General features: G+C 34.1%; 1 protein-coding gene across 5 annotated transcripts in view; it reads left to right on the top strand.

Moving 5' to 3' along the window:
• Positions 1-13,938, top strand: part of SENP6 (SUMO specific peptidase 6) — a 108,210-nt gene that overhangs the window by 79,278 nt on the left and 14,994 nt on the right. For 4 of the 5 annotated variants that reach the window (XM_031455951.2, XM_031455950.2, XM_010998731.3 and 1 more), the window contains 7 exons: positions 1,577-1,610; positions 2,067-2,261; positions 3,226-3,452; positions 4,771-4,880; positions 4,994-5,110; positions 11,938-12,060; positions 13,077-13,169. In XM_031455951.2, coding sequence (XP_031311811.1) covers positions 1,577-1,610; positions 2,067-2,261; positions 3,226-3,452; positions 4,771-4,880; positions 4,994-5,110; positions 11,938-12,060; positions 13,077-13,169 — 899 coding nt within the window. Of the gene's footprint in view, positions 1-1,576; positions 1,611-2,066; positions 2,262-3,225; positions 3,453-4,770; positions 4,881-4,993; positions 5,115-11,937; positions 12,061-13,076; positions 13,170-13,938 lie in introns of those variants that run through there. The other variant, XM_031455953.2, reaches the window with a different exon arrangement.

Below are 13,938 nucleotides of genomic sequence, written 5' to 3'. Positions count from 1 at the left end.
ATGCGCTCTATCACTGAGCTATACGCTCCCCCCATGTCATTCATATTGCCATTTTTTGAGCCATCTGACACACTCTTCTAAAGCATATAACTTCCTCTCCTGTATGTGTTGGAATGTTTTCCAAGCTACAAATACCCATTCTTAGTGTCCCCAATTAACCTGTTACTTTCCATTGAAACCAGTTAATATTATTTTCAAGCACAATCTTTAGGAGGTATGTTTAGTGACACTCTAGACTTTGCAACTGTTGTAATGACACGTAGATTTATTGTATATTTCCTTGTTTCCTTTTTTCCCACTGTGAAAATTTTAAAACAGAGGAGTTGAAAGATTTTACAGTGAATACTCATAAAACTGCCAGCTAGACTCTGCCATTAACATTTTACCAAACTTTCTTTTCCTATATCTATTTATCCGTCTAGATACCACTCCAACTTTTTAAAAAATGCATATTGAAGTTCTTATCTCCTTTTTTGATGCTCTTGACTTAAATGTAAACACACAAAATGAGCATTAATTCAGGTTGTATCAGGCTTAATGTGCCTTCTCTACATTAAAATAATCAGACAATCACCTTTTTATGACCACCAGTAATAACTGACTTCAGGCAAGATCTTCAGTGGATACCGAAACCATTGGGCAAAAGGTTATTAGAAAACAGGATATTGACAAGTTTTCAAGTATCTCTCTGCAATTACTATTTACTTACAAAGGGGAAAAGAAATGTTTACAGTGGAAAGACCTGGCACACTGCCCTCACCAAGTGATTAAGCTTGAACAGTAGTGAGACAGCCTGATATCGTGTGCCTTCTAAGTGACGTAGTGGGGTAAGACATCACCTGTGTGCTGTATTTGCTGGAAATATGTGGCCTGAATTATAAAATGAGGAGACACAAGTCCAAGATGTACATTTTGCAGAACCTATCCTGGATTCTTCGAAGGCCATGTCAAGAAGAACAGAGGGAGGCAGATTCTGGTCTAGACCGGAGTAGACAGAAGGGACAAATGTAACTTTGACAGAGTCATGGATTGGGGAAAAGTTAAAACAGCAGTAAAGAACAATTTTGAGCAGTTGGGGAAATCTGAGTATTCACTTTGTGTTGAACAAAATTAATCTTGATTTTCTTAGATGTGGTAGTGATGTTTTGGTTGTGTTAAGAGAAATGGCCTTGTTCTTGGGAGGTATCTGTTGAAAGATTTAGGGATAAAAAATGAAGTGTGTATATATATACAAAGTGTGATGGAGCAGGTTTGGCAAGATTGTAAGAGTGAATCTAGGTAAGGATTATTCAGGTGTTTGTTGTAATAGTCTGTCAACTTCTCTTTAAAGTTGTAAGAAATAAACCAGTGATATGAGAAATGTTCAGAGCAATTGAATAAAGAAGGTGAAACTTGCCTTTTTGAGAGATCATTGGCAGAGGGGGAATGCAGAATCTCATCTTGTGTTTAAGCACGTGGTACATGAATCAGTTTTTTAATCTTCTGTAGTCTGAGTTCCAAATAACATGTCATTTAGGGTGTTTGTAGCAAAATCTTCAAAAATCTATGAGTGTTACTAATTTATCTTATTTTTCAGTTTTCTTTAGATTTTATCAAGATACAGCTGGAAGGTAAGCTCTTTATGTCCTTTTGCTCACTAAAGCTTTGTTTACACTGTAACACTACTGGAATAAAGAATAAAACAATATTCATAGAATTCACTAAGATCATTAGTTATTACATGCATCTTAACAGAGGGCATATATCTTAATACTGCAGTTTCATTCTGTAACATCACAAAAGCTGAGTTTGATTTTTTAAATGCATTTTATTAAGTCCTCTTTCATTTGGAAGGCAGCTATGCACACCACTATACCACCAACGCAAATCCTCTTTCATTTGGAAAAAATGTAGACACTTCTTTAAGATACAAAGATTTTTCTTTGTTTCCCACCAGAGTTACTACTTATCGAGCATTAATAAATATATACTTAACTTTAAAATTATACTTCCCCACAGTTTCCTCCATTTATGATTTTGCCTCTTAAAAATTGATTCCCTTTCCATTTCCATTTGTTTTTCTCCAGAACCAGAAAACGATCCTGTAGGGATTACTCTAAATACCTCTGATCTGACTAAATGTGAATGGTGTAATGTCCGAAAATTACCAGTAGTGTTTCTTCAGACAACACCAGCAGTTTATCAGAAGCTGAGCGTGCAGCTGCAGATGCACATGGAGGATAAAGTTTGGAATGATTGTAAAGGAATAAATAAGTTAACAAGTAAGTTATGTAGATCAAATATAGTAACACATACAATACATTGGTTAGTAGAGTGTGAGTCCACTTTGATAGATACCGCAGGTGTATATTATCTACAGCCCGTACAGTGACCTTGTAAGATAGGTATTACTTCCCTCATTTTATAGATGAGGAAAAGACCACAGAAAGTGGATGTTCTGAAGATAAAAACCCAAGTTTACCCATTTAGAAAGTTTTCAGAATGGGTTAAAACTCAAAAGATACATACTCTTTATTTAACACTGTATAATCTGAGTAAAATGAGTGTTGTTTTTTTTTTAAATGGACTGATGGAAGTGCTCACTGTAAATCAGCTGTCAATCTGGAATCCTTGAAACTTAACCTGAATAGGAAATTTGAAAGTTCATAGAACAGGTCTTTATCCTCTACAATAAATAGATGTGGTTCTCCAGTTTGTTTTCCTTCCCTTCTAACATTTGTGGCATAGCATAACTGGTTGTAAAATAAATACTTTTCCTCAGTAATTGCTACTTTAGTGTAATGATGAGTAAGTGATAGCTGTTATTGAAGCTATAGGAGTTAGCAAATTAATGAATAGCAATTTTTACAGTTAAATCTGGAGATACTTCAGTAGGCAATTTATTTGTGTTTGACAAAAATGTTAATGGATTATATATTCAAATGAGTAAATTTATTTGGATCCTATTTAGATGAAATAAATTAGTTACATCTATGAATAGAGTTGTTCTTGAGCTGCTGCTAGAGTAATGTGTTCTGGTACCTTATTCTTCTGAGGTGACACTGTCATTGATCTTTATTCTAGTATTTGTTGTATATCCACTGTCTGCCAAACACTGTTTTGAACATCTATACCAGGATTTCTGGTGATATTCTTGGAAGTAACTAATTGTTCCTCTTTTTCTAGTATCTAACTACTTAATTTTTTTTTTCTGTCAGACTTAAGATTATATTGATTTTCTTTCAGATTTGGAAGAACAATACATAATTCTGATTTTTCAAAATGGCCTTGATCCTCAAGCAAATATGATATTTGAAAACATCATTACTGAAATTGGTATAAAGAATAATGTGTCCAATTTTTTTGCAAAAATTCCCTTTGAAGAAGCCAATAGCAGACTTGTTGCCTGCACAAGAACCTATGAAGAGAGCATCAAAGGAAGTTGTGTGCAAAAAGAAAACAAAATTAAAAATGTAATTATATCTTTAATGTAATTTTAAATAATAGCTTTAAAGGGAAATACATTTCATTATTACATTGCTCATTTGAGTTAAATCTTTTTAATCCCATTTCAGAATTATTTGCTTTTATATGTGATTTGTAAATTGTGTTATGTCAAAACATTAATGGTGGGTAGGTGATTTGTGACACAAAGTAATTGGTACAGATCTCAGAAGTTTTTATTTTAGTTCCTTTCCACCGTCTATCCTTGTCCTTACTTTTTGTCTCCTTTCTTTTTCTCTCATACTTTTTTCTTGTTCCCCTACTCTCAGCATACATACACATACAGTACTATTTGAAATTGATTGTTACTCTATTTTATATTTGCTGATGGTTCCCAGTGGTGTCATTGGCTTCAGTACAAATAAAGGAATTTTGGTTGCTGAGATACATTTATGTGTAACATGTACATACATAGTTGAAAACTTGAAAGAATATATACTATTTGATTCTGACTCTGAACAATTCTAGAATAACTAATCATGTAGTAGATAACACTGAAGCCACCTGAATCAAAGGCCGCAGTGTAACTATAACATTGTAACTATAACGTTATAATGTTAAATAATGCAAATATAGCTTAAATACTCTAAATTTGTCTCCTACCACAGCAACTAAAGTTTGCTGAGGTAATTTATTAGAAGTACTTAAATCTTTCAACCTGCTTGCAAATTTGGAAGTAGGGCTTTCCAAGGCATAATATTGGTGAAGTTAAGCATGGCTTCACCAGAAGAGCTGTTCACACAGTTAGTGGGATGAGAAGAACGGAAGGCAGAAGGGGAACCATTCCCCTTCTTTGCAGATTTGGCTACAGGAGATGATTCCAGAGGAGGAAAGAGCAGCTGGGGCCATAACACAGCAGTGATAGACTTAAATGCCAATGGAAGGCTCTTTCTTTAAGGACTCCTTGATTCTGGAGAACTGAAGCTCAGTGGACTGTGTTCCCTGAGCCTCTGCTCCCACAGTCCATGGATTGCCTACCCACTGAACTGAGGTAGGCCTCCACTCCTACAGGAAAAAAACACTATATCTGTCATTAGGATTGTACTAACATACTCTAATTTAATATGGGGAGTAGAAGACAGGGTATCGGAAAACCAGTGTTGAACAAAATTGTAAGAGTACCAGTGTTATAGAAGCTACAGATAAAAAGAAAGTGGACCCTGGTTTTTCCTGTTTCTTGTTTTTAACTTTTTAAAATTGGAAAGCATTCTTGCCTTCTACTTTATCTTTTTACTGAAAATTTTTCAAATTGACTTTGTGAATTGATAATTTAATTTTCTTTACCAGGTGGCACTTGAATCTAAGATACAACTTAAAAACAAACAAGACTTCCAGTTTTTTGATGATGAGGAAGAAGCTGGAGAAAGCCACACCATCTTCATGGGCCCTGTAGAAAAGTGAGAGCGCTTGTACCACTCTTAAATTTCTTCTCCATTTTATTACATTTCAGTTTTGTACACATATATATTTTTGTTTGTTTATTTGCTTATTTTTTTACATTTTGTTACAGATTGATAGTATATCCACCACCTCCAGCTAAGGGAGGCATCTCTGTTACTAATGAGGACCTGCATTGTCTAAGTGAAGGAGAATTTTTAAATGATGTTATTATAGACTTTTATTTGAAGTAAGTTAATTTTCTACTAGCCTTTTAGCAAATTTTTAACATTTTATAATGTAGATCTTGGTTTTCTAGAGTCAAAATTGTTTGGATTTTGAATTCCATCACTGCCACTTACTATGTGACATTTGGGAAGTTATTTAATGTCTACCTGTGTTTTTTCATTTTAAAAAATGGGACGAATAATAATATCCAAAATGATCATGAGAATTAAATAAGATACACATTTCCAGTGCTAGGGAGAATACCTGGCACATGCAAAGTGTTCATAAATTATAGTTTATTATATTGTTATTGCTCTAGTGCTTTAAGCCTCTAAAATTATTACTACCCTATGTTAGGTATCAGTTTATTCACCAAGCATGAAAGTATGATTTCACTCGTTTCCTTTAATTAATTTTCACTATGTGCCAATTTTGTGCCAAGTAATGTTAGAAGTTTACGATCTTGTAGGAAACACAAATATGGGGTTACAGTATTGGTGGAAGCAGTAAAAGGGCGCAGACATAGCAGAAAGAGAAAGCTTTGTTCTCTTTTGGGGGCTGGGAAATGTGAGGGACCAAGAAGCTTTCCTAGAAGGGCTCACATCATGACTCAGAATACACATGCGTATCCATGTATGTGCAGTGTGTTTTTACATGTCTAAATGTGTATGTGCTTACTGCTTTGTGATATAAAATTGGATGTATAAGAAACAAAACAACTTAACTCTCACTGTACCTAGTGCTCTAATATTTTCTAGTTTATTCAAATGTATGTCATAAGACAATTTTTTTTTAACTGGTTGTTAAAAGCTGCTGTTGATTTTATAGCCTGCAAATGGTTGCTATGCTACAAACCCATAGTTTGGGGAAAGAAAACATTGTTATCAGGAATGAAAGGTTTTGAGGGAGGGTATAGCTCAATGGCAGAGTACCTGCTTAGCATGCACGAGGTCCTGGGTTCAATCCCCAGTGCCTCCATTTAAAATAAGTAAGTAAGTAAATAAACCTAATTACCTCCCCCCCAAAACAAACAAACAAACAAACAAACAAAAGCAAACCAAAAATAAAAAAAAAGAATTGAGAGTTTTTGATTAGAAAAATGGTGTATATTTTGAGAAGCATGTTCATTGTGGATGTCTAGATAAGTGATGATTTAAGGAAGCTGAATTAAGGTAATATAAGAAGCCTAATTAAATAGTTGGAGTGAAGAGGAAATAATTAAATAATTTAAGAGGTTGAGTCGTTTAGCAGGAGTCCAGGACTGATTGAGTGGATATTAAACAGGAGAAAAATAAATAGGTGCCAAATAACTCCTAGTTTTCTTACTAGTGACATGTGCTAAATGATTTTGCCACTAACTGAAGCAATGAATGTAGATGCAGAACAGGTTTGGGTGGAAGAGGGGACAACTTCCCTTTTAGATAACTGTGATACAACGAAAGGGTTAGTGCCAAACAGTTGTATATATGGTTCTAGAGGTCAGGCTTTACTTTACAAGTGATAGTTTAATTACGAGAATGTATGAAATTGCATAGGTAGGGATATAGAGTGAGAAAAACAGCTGTAAGGACAGAACTTGAGTAGATTTTAAGAGATAAACAGGAAGGAAAGAGGCTCCCACAAATAAATTCTAAAGGTATTTGAGAGGTAACAAGAGAAATTCAAAGGTGAAAGCTTTAAAGGTACATTTGGTGATATCATTTCAGCAGAGGTTAAGCAGATAAAGGCTGAGAATAACTTTGCGGCACAATGGTCCTGAGCTAATTAAGATCAAATGTATAACTGGACTTGCATCCTGGTCTCTGGGGGAAACTGAGGCATCCTTCCTTCCCCCCCATCCAGCAGAGGTGGTATCAGTGGAGGCCTTGTAGGGAGCCTCCATCCCCACCTGTCAGTCACATGGAGCCCTTCTACCTCTGATATTAATGGTGGCCTACCAGAGAACCTGAATTTCTATCCCCCACTTGGCAGTAGTGGAGTGGTGTCACTTCACCCACTGGAATATGCTGCCAGGGGAGGCCTACTAAAACACAAGAATTAAATAAGATCCAGAATCTTATAATCCTCAAATAACCCAGATTTCAATTGAAAATTTGTCTCACCAAGAACCAGAGAGATCTCAAATTGAGTGAGAAAAGGCAATAGTCAGCACTGAGATGGCACAGATATTAGAACTATCTGACAAAGATTTTAAAGGATTCATCATAAGAATTCTTTAAGGAATAGTTAAGAATATAGGTGTGAAGCCTCTGAAAAATGTAGGAAGATATAAAGAAGAAAGAAATGGAAAGTTTAGAACTAAGACTACCATAACAAATAACTTTAACAGCTAGGCCCAAGAGCAGAATAGAGAGGACAGAGGAGAGAATCAGTGAACTAGAAGACAGAACATATCACTAACTACATTCAATTTAAATGCACTAAATGTATCAAAAGACCAAGACTGGTAGAGTGAATGAAAGAACATAACTATGTCCTGTCTAGAAAAAATTCACTTAAAGATAATGATATATATATATATATTGAAAGGAAAGGATGGAAAAAGATATACAATGCAAATAGTAAAAGAAAGCAGGAGTTATATATTAATATCAGATAAAGTAAATTTGAGAGGAAGACAATTGCCAGGGATAGAGAGGGACATTGTACAATGATAAGGAAGTTAATCCACCAGTAAGATTTAGTAATACTAAATAGGTGCGTGCCATACGGTACAGCTACAAGATACGTGAAGGAAAAACTGATAGATCTAAAAGGAGAAACAGGCAAGTCCACAAATACAACTGGGTACTTTAATTTCCCTCTATCAACAGTTGATAGAACAACTAAACAAAATTAACAGGGATAGAGAAGAACTCAACAACACCATCAATAAACAGGATTTACTTACTCAACATCATGGAGTAATATTATACTCCTTTTTGTGTTAACTATACCCCCTTTCCAAAGGAACTGTTTTTCCTTTTGAAGATTTAATGGAAATGGATTATGTTTCAGTAAGTTATAAAATGTGTCAGAGACATGCTGGCGAGAGAAACTGTCCTAGATTTTAAATGCCTAACTTTGCAGACATAGAATCCTTTGAGACCTAACAGACACATTCAAGGACAAGTTCAAAGTTCTTGATAGGTAAATCAAAAGGTATTGTTTCTCTCATAAAAATGTCAAACAAGCATATGAAAAGATCCTCAACATTATTAATCATCAGAGAAATGCACATCAAAACTACAATGGGTTATCACCTCACACTCATTAAGATGGCCACTATCAAAAAGACAAAAAACCCAAACCCAGAAAAGAACTGGAGAGAATGTGAACAAATTGGAACCCTTGTGCGCTGCTGGTGGGAGTGTAAAATGGTACAGCCTCTGCAGAAAACAGTATAGCAGTTCCTCAGAAAATTAAAAACGGAACTACTGTATGATCTAGCAAGCTCACTTCTGGGTTTATGTCCAAAAGAATTGAATGTAGGGTCTCAAAGAGATATTTGCACACCCATGTTCATAGTAGCATTATTCATAATAGCCAAGAAGTGGAAGCAACCCAGATGTCCATTGATGGATGAGTGTATTAAGCACAATGTGGTATATACATACAATGGAATATTATTCACCCTTAAAAGGGAAGGAAACCTGTCATGCTACAGCATGGGTAAATCTGGAAGACATTATGCAAAGTGAAATAAGATACCCACAAGAAGACAAACACTGTATGATTCTGCTTACATGAGATATCTGAAGTAGTCAAATTCATAGAAAAAAAAAGTAATGGTTACCAGAGGCTGAGGGGCACGGGAAAAGGGAGTTGTTAATGGACATAGAGTTTCAGTTTTGCAAAATAAAGAAGTTTTGGAGATCATTTTCACAACAATGTGAAAATACTTAACACTATTGAATTGCACACTTAAAAATGGTTAATAGTGCAAATTATATTATGCTTTTCTCCCCCATAATTTTAAAAAGAATATGTTATCCCTTAATCCGAGTATATGCTACCTTAAACCAAACTACTGAAAAGCTGTGACTGTGTAGAATAACACTGCTGTTGTTGGATAAAAGTGTTGTTCTGTGAACATCAGGTAGGTCAAGTTGTTTGATACTGCTATTCAGACCATTTTTGTCCTTACTTTCTCTCTGCTTGTTCTGTCAGTTATTGAGAAAGTCTGTGATCTCCAACTATAATTATTGATTTGTCTATTTCTTCCTATGTATTTGAAGCTCTGTTGGGTACATACATGTTTATGTCTTCTTGGGGAATCAATACCTTTATCATTACATAATGTTCCTCTTTATTCTTGATGATCTCCTTGTTTTTAATCCTATTTTGTTCAAAATGAATATAACTCCTCCAGCTTTCTTTTGGTTTGTGTTTGCATGGTATATATTTCTTCACTCTTTTACTTTTAACCTATTGAGATCTTTAATATAAAATGTTTATTTTTGAAAGCATGTAATTGGGTAAAAAATAAGTTGAACCTCCTGTATTTTATTTACATTTTAGTTTATTCTATTTCATACTTCAGTAATCTACACTTCTTGCATTACAGTAGAAATTTTATGGTCTTTTTTTAATTCTCTTGAAATTCTTTACATTTTCAGGAGGCTTCTTGACATCTTATAGTTAGACTTTGAAACAAATTTTATACAGTAAATTTACATTGTCTACAAGTTCTGCCTTTTCTGATGCAAATCACTATTCCAAATAAAGTAGAGATTCTAACAAAAATCATGATTTTTTTTTAAAATCAGTGTTTATATTTCTCATGACATTTTTAGAAGTGAATTAAAAAGAGGAAACTTCTTAAAACTTCACTATTAAAGTAAGTAATTCAGCTGCTATCAGAGCTGCTCGTTCTTTTCCATTTCTAACTCTACAAGCTAGAAACAAACTTTTAAAGTTTGCCAATATTATAAGAAATAGAAGGGTATTACATCTAGAGAATGTTACAATGCAGAGAAGAAAATAATTATTTTAATAAAAATTACTTACAGATCCTTAAATTCATCTTTTAACTTCATCCTACAATCAAATGTCATGATTGAGTTGTTAGATTGTCCACTTTATAAAATAGCAAGTGAACTGCTTCACTGTGACATTCAATATTTAAATAAATGATACACGCTGAAAGAAAAAAACTGCGCCTCAATGAAAGAAATTCCCACAGGTTTTTTGGTAATAAACTTGGATTTTCCTTTTAATTCTAAAATAAGAGACAGAGCTATCCAACTAAAGTGAATAGTTCTAATACATGTACATAAAAAACCCCAGAACTATGTATAGTCATGGCTATACTTACGGATGTATATCAGATCAGAAAAACAAAATAGTTATGTTAAATTAAAAGGCATGCATTTGTTTACATATGAAGTAGAGAATAGAGTCAGTTTTCTTAAATCACCAATAACTTTCCTTGTTTAAGTTGAATTATTCCTTTGTCTGTTTGATTCAGTTTACAAAGTAGCCATTGTAGTTTGTGCTGGTAAAAGGCAGCATGGCTCACCTATGATGGTTAGCCCCTAAAGTCAAGTCTCGTTCACTACATGCTCTGTTTTAAGTATATATGTAGAATTCAGCAGTTGATTTAAACTCTGTCATGAGCTGATTCACCGTCTTGTGTCTTCTGTGGGGGCACACTGAGTTGCCCTAAGGCAAGAAATCGGTAAGTTATGTCCTCCTCAGAACTTAAGCTTTAGAATTACCTAATATTATGATAAAAGTGACAGGTCTCGGAAATGTGCCCTCTGGCTATTTGCTGTTTCTGTGTAACATTTCACAAGGCTTTTATATTATCCTCATTTTAATAAATGAATATATTCATAAGCTTGAAATTTGTGTAGCTCCTTTGAGGAAATTTGGAACATAAACAGTTAAATTTAATGTATCATTATTTCCCTTTGTGATCTAAAGGATTATTGCTGTTTGTTTTGATGTAGACCTATAGAAAAAAAAACAAGGCAAGAAAAAATGAAAACTAATGTAAGATCACTTTAAAGAATCATTGTTGTAACCTCACCACTGTACAGGTTCTTTTCTGTTTTTATAAAAATAATTTATGGCTGAATCTTCATGGTTTATTAGCTGAACTGTTTAAAACAAAATAAAGATACATAAAGATAGTAGCTTTATTGAGATATAATGCACATAGCCTATGATTCAGCCATTTATAGTGTATAATTCAGTGGTTTTTAGTGGGTTTTAGTATATTCATACAGTTGTGCCTCTGTCACCATAATCGACATTAGACCATTTTTATTCCCCAGGAGAACCTCACTACCCATTAGCAGTGACTCCCCATTTCTCTCCAGCCCCACCCCCAGCTCTAGGCAGCCACCAGTCTCCGCACTATCTCTGTGGATTTGCATATTCTGAACATTTCATATACATGGAATCATAAAATATGTGGTCTTTGAGGACTAGCTTCTTTCACTGAGCATAATATTTTCAAGGACCTTCTATGTTACATCATGTTTCAGAACTTTATTTTTATGGCCAAATAATATTCCATTTATGGATATATCACATTTTGTTTTTCCACTTATCAGTTGTTGAACACTTCTGTCATTTCTGTTTTTTGGCTGTGCTAAATAATCTTTTGATGTTCATAAATGTGCCCTTGTTTAAAAGGATTAGATCTTTCAAATCCTAGTTTTACTCTCAAACTCATTACTTAAGAATAATCTGGTAGTAATCATTGTCTGGAATATGAAATAAACTTTGTTAATAACTTGTTTAAGTTTAAAGAAATAGAGATTGATGGTGGAAATAGGTATTTGATCACTGTGTGACTATTTTTAGTATAAAGTAAAATGTTAAATTCATTATATTTGGAATCTTTTTTTTATAAAATAGATATTTGGTGCTTGAAAAATTGAAGAAAGAAGAAGCTGACCGAATTCATATATTCAGTTCTTTTTTCTATAAACGCCTTAATCAGAGAGAGAGGAGAAATCTTCATGAAACAACTAATCTATCGTAAGTCAAGCTCTTTGAAAATATTTAAGATGTAGTAAGTCATTTAACTGATATTTTACCAAGTTAAACTTATTTGTATTGAAGTAACAATATTTAGTCCTATTATCAATTGGCAAAACTAATATAATTGATAATACTCTAAAGCCTCAAGAATACCTGGAATTTATAAAGGTGTAATATCTAGATCAGTATGTCCCAAATATGTCTGATAGTTTAAAAAAGTGAAATTACTTGGATACTAGTTAAATACAGATAGTTCTGTTTTAATCCTAGATGTTCCATCCATAATATCTAACAGAGGAGCCTGTGAATCTGTAATTTTAGTAAGTTCTTTGGATAATTCCCTCGCTAGTTAAGGAAATACTATTCTACATATAAGGCCTGAGTAATTTTGTTTATAATTTCTCTCCACATAGTGACTGCATCTGGCTTTAATACTTTCTGGTAATTGGTCATAAGATATACACAAAGAATTGGTACTTTTTTTTTTTTTTTTTTTTTTTGCCCTAAGTGCTGTTAGGTGTCTTGAATTAATGGCAGCTATGCATTATGTAAATAATATTTTCTAGTATATCAGTGATTCCTGATTTTACACCTTAGAGTTGATGATAGTGATTGGTTTTGACCAGTGCTGGTTGTCTGTCCTGCTTCATTCATGTAGTGTAAGATACTGCTCACTTTTCCTGGTGTCTTCTCAGTTGTTTTAGGTCATGGTCTGAAATGCTTTTCAGTATCATTGCTAAAACCAGTTCTGCAACAATAAAAATAGTAGCTCTGGTCCACTGTAGTAAGTAGTAGCAAGAATTAACCTCTTTCTTCCAGATTCAGTGATGGGCAGTTTTACATCTTCCTACTCCATCTCAAATGTTCTGCTTTCTTCTCACAACTTGTTAAATCATCTTACAGAACTTTTTGCTCTATTAACATCTTAATCTTCGTGATTTATGAATTGCTGCATATAAGCTGAAATGCTAGAAACATTTCAGAAGCTTGATAATTTCTCCCTTGTCTTACAGAATACAACAAAAGCGACATGGGAGAGTCAAAACGTGGACCCGGCATGTAGACATTTTTGAGAAGGATTTTATTTTCGTACCCCTTAATGAAGCGTGAGTAAGAGTTTCCCTTATGTAAATGTGACGGCAGTTTTTAGAAAATGTGTTTATGAGGTGAATAAATCATCCATTTTTAAACTTCTTTCTGATACTTATTGTATGTATTTATACTTACACTGCTTATTTTATGGAAATTAATGCGGTTTTCCAGTGACTCATGTAAGATATTGAACTTTAGAGACACCAGATAGATCTTTTCACGTTTCATTTTATTCATCAGTATGGAATAATGTCATTTTTTTAAAATGGTGCTTTGTGTCTAGCAAACATCCTATAGAAAAGGTTAGAGAAAGATGATTAGATCACATAGTAGAATTTGAATCTTTAGTTTAAAGCATACTTTAGCTCTTAACCAAAAAGAAGAATAAGTGGCTGGATTTATGTCATTTGCTCATTGAAAACCATGTTTACCACTTAAAGCTATTTCCTAAGTAAATTGGGGAAGTTAAACAGTGTGTATTATTCTCACCCAATGACTAGAGGCATAGATACATAGGATAGTAGTATTATACAGTTTAGACTTGAGAGTTTTTGTATTGGATTTTTAAAAATTTCCTACGCCTGCCAGCCGGAGACCCCAGGAATACCCCTATAAATGTTGCACAGTGAGGGTTACTCCTTGGACCCTGGGAGAACACACACCATGGGCAACCGTGGATCATCCCAGTAAAAGTGTGGTTGATAGAGCCTGTAACAGGATTTGGGCTTTGGTTTGGCAGTTTAGGGGGAGGTCAAAGGAAGCAGTGGTTTGTTTGGGTGAAGA

This window comes from Camelus dromedarius, chromosome 6 (assembly GCF_036321535.1).
Source record: "Camelus dromedarius isolate mCamDro1 chromosome 6, mCamDro1.pat, whole genome shotgun sequence".
Taxonomy (NCBI): Eukaryota; Metazoa; Chordata; class Mammalia; order Artiodactyla; family Camelidae; genus Camelus; species Camelus dromedarius.
The sequence above is the reverse complement of the archived record's forward strand: the minus strand, read 5'-3'. Positions and strand labels throughout refer to the sequence as shown.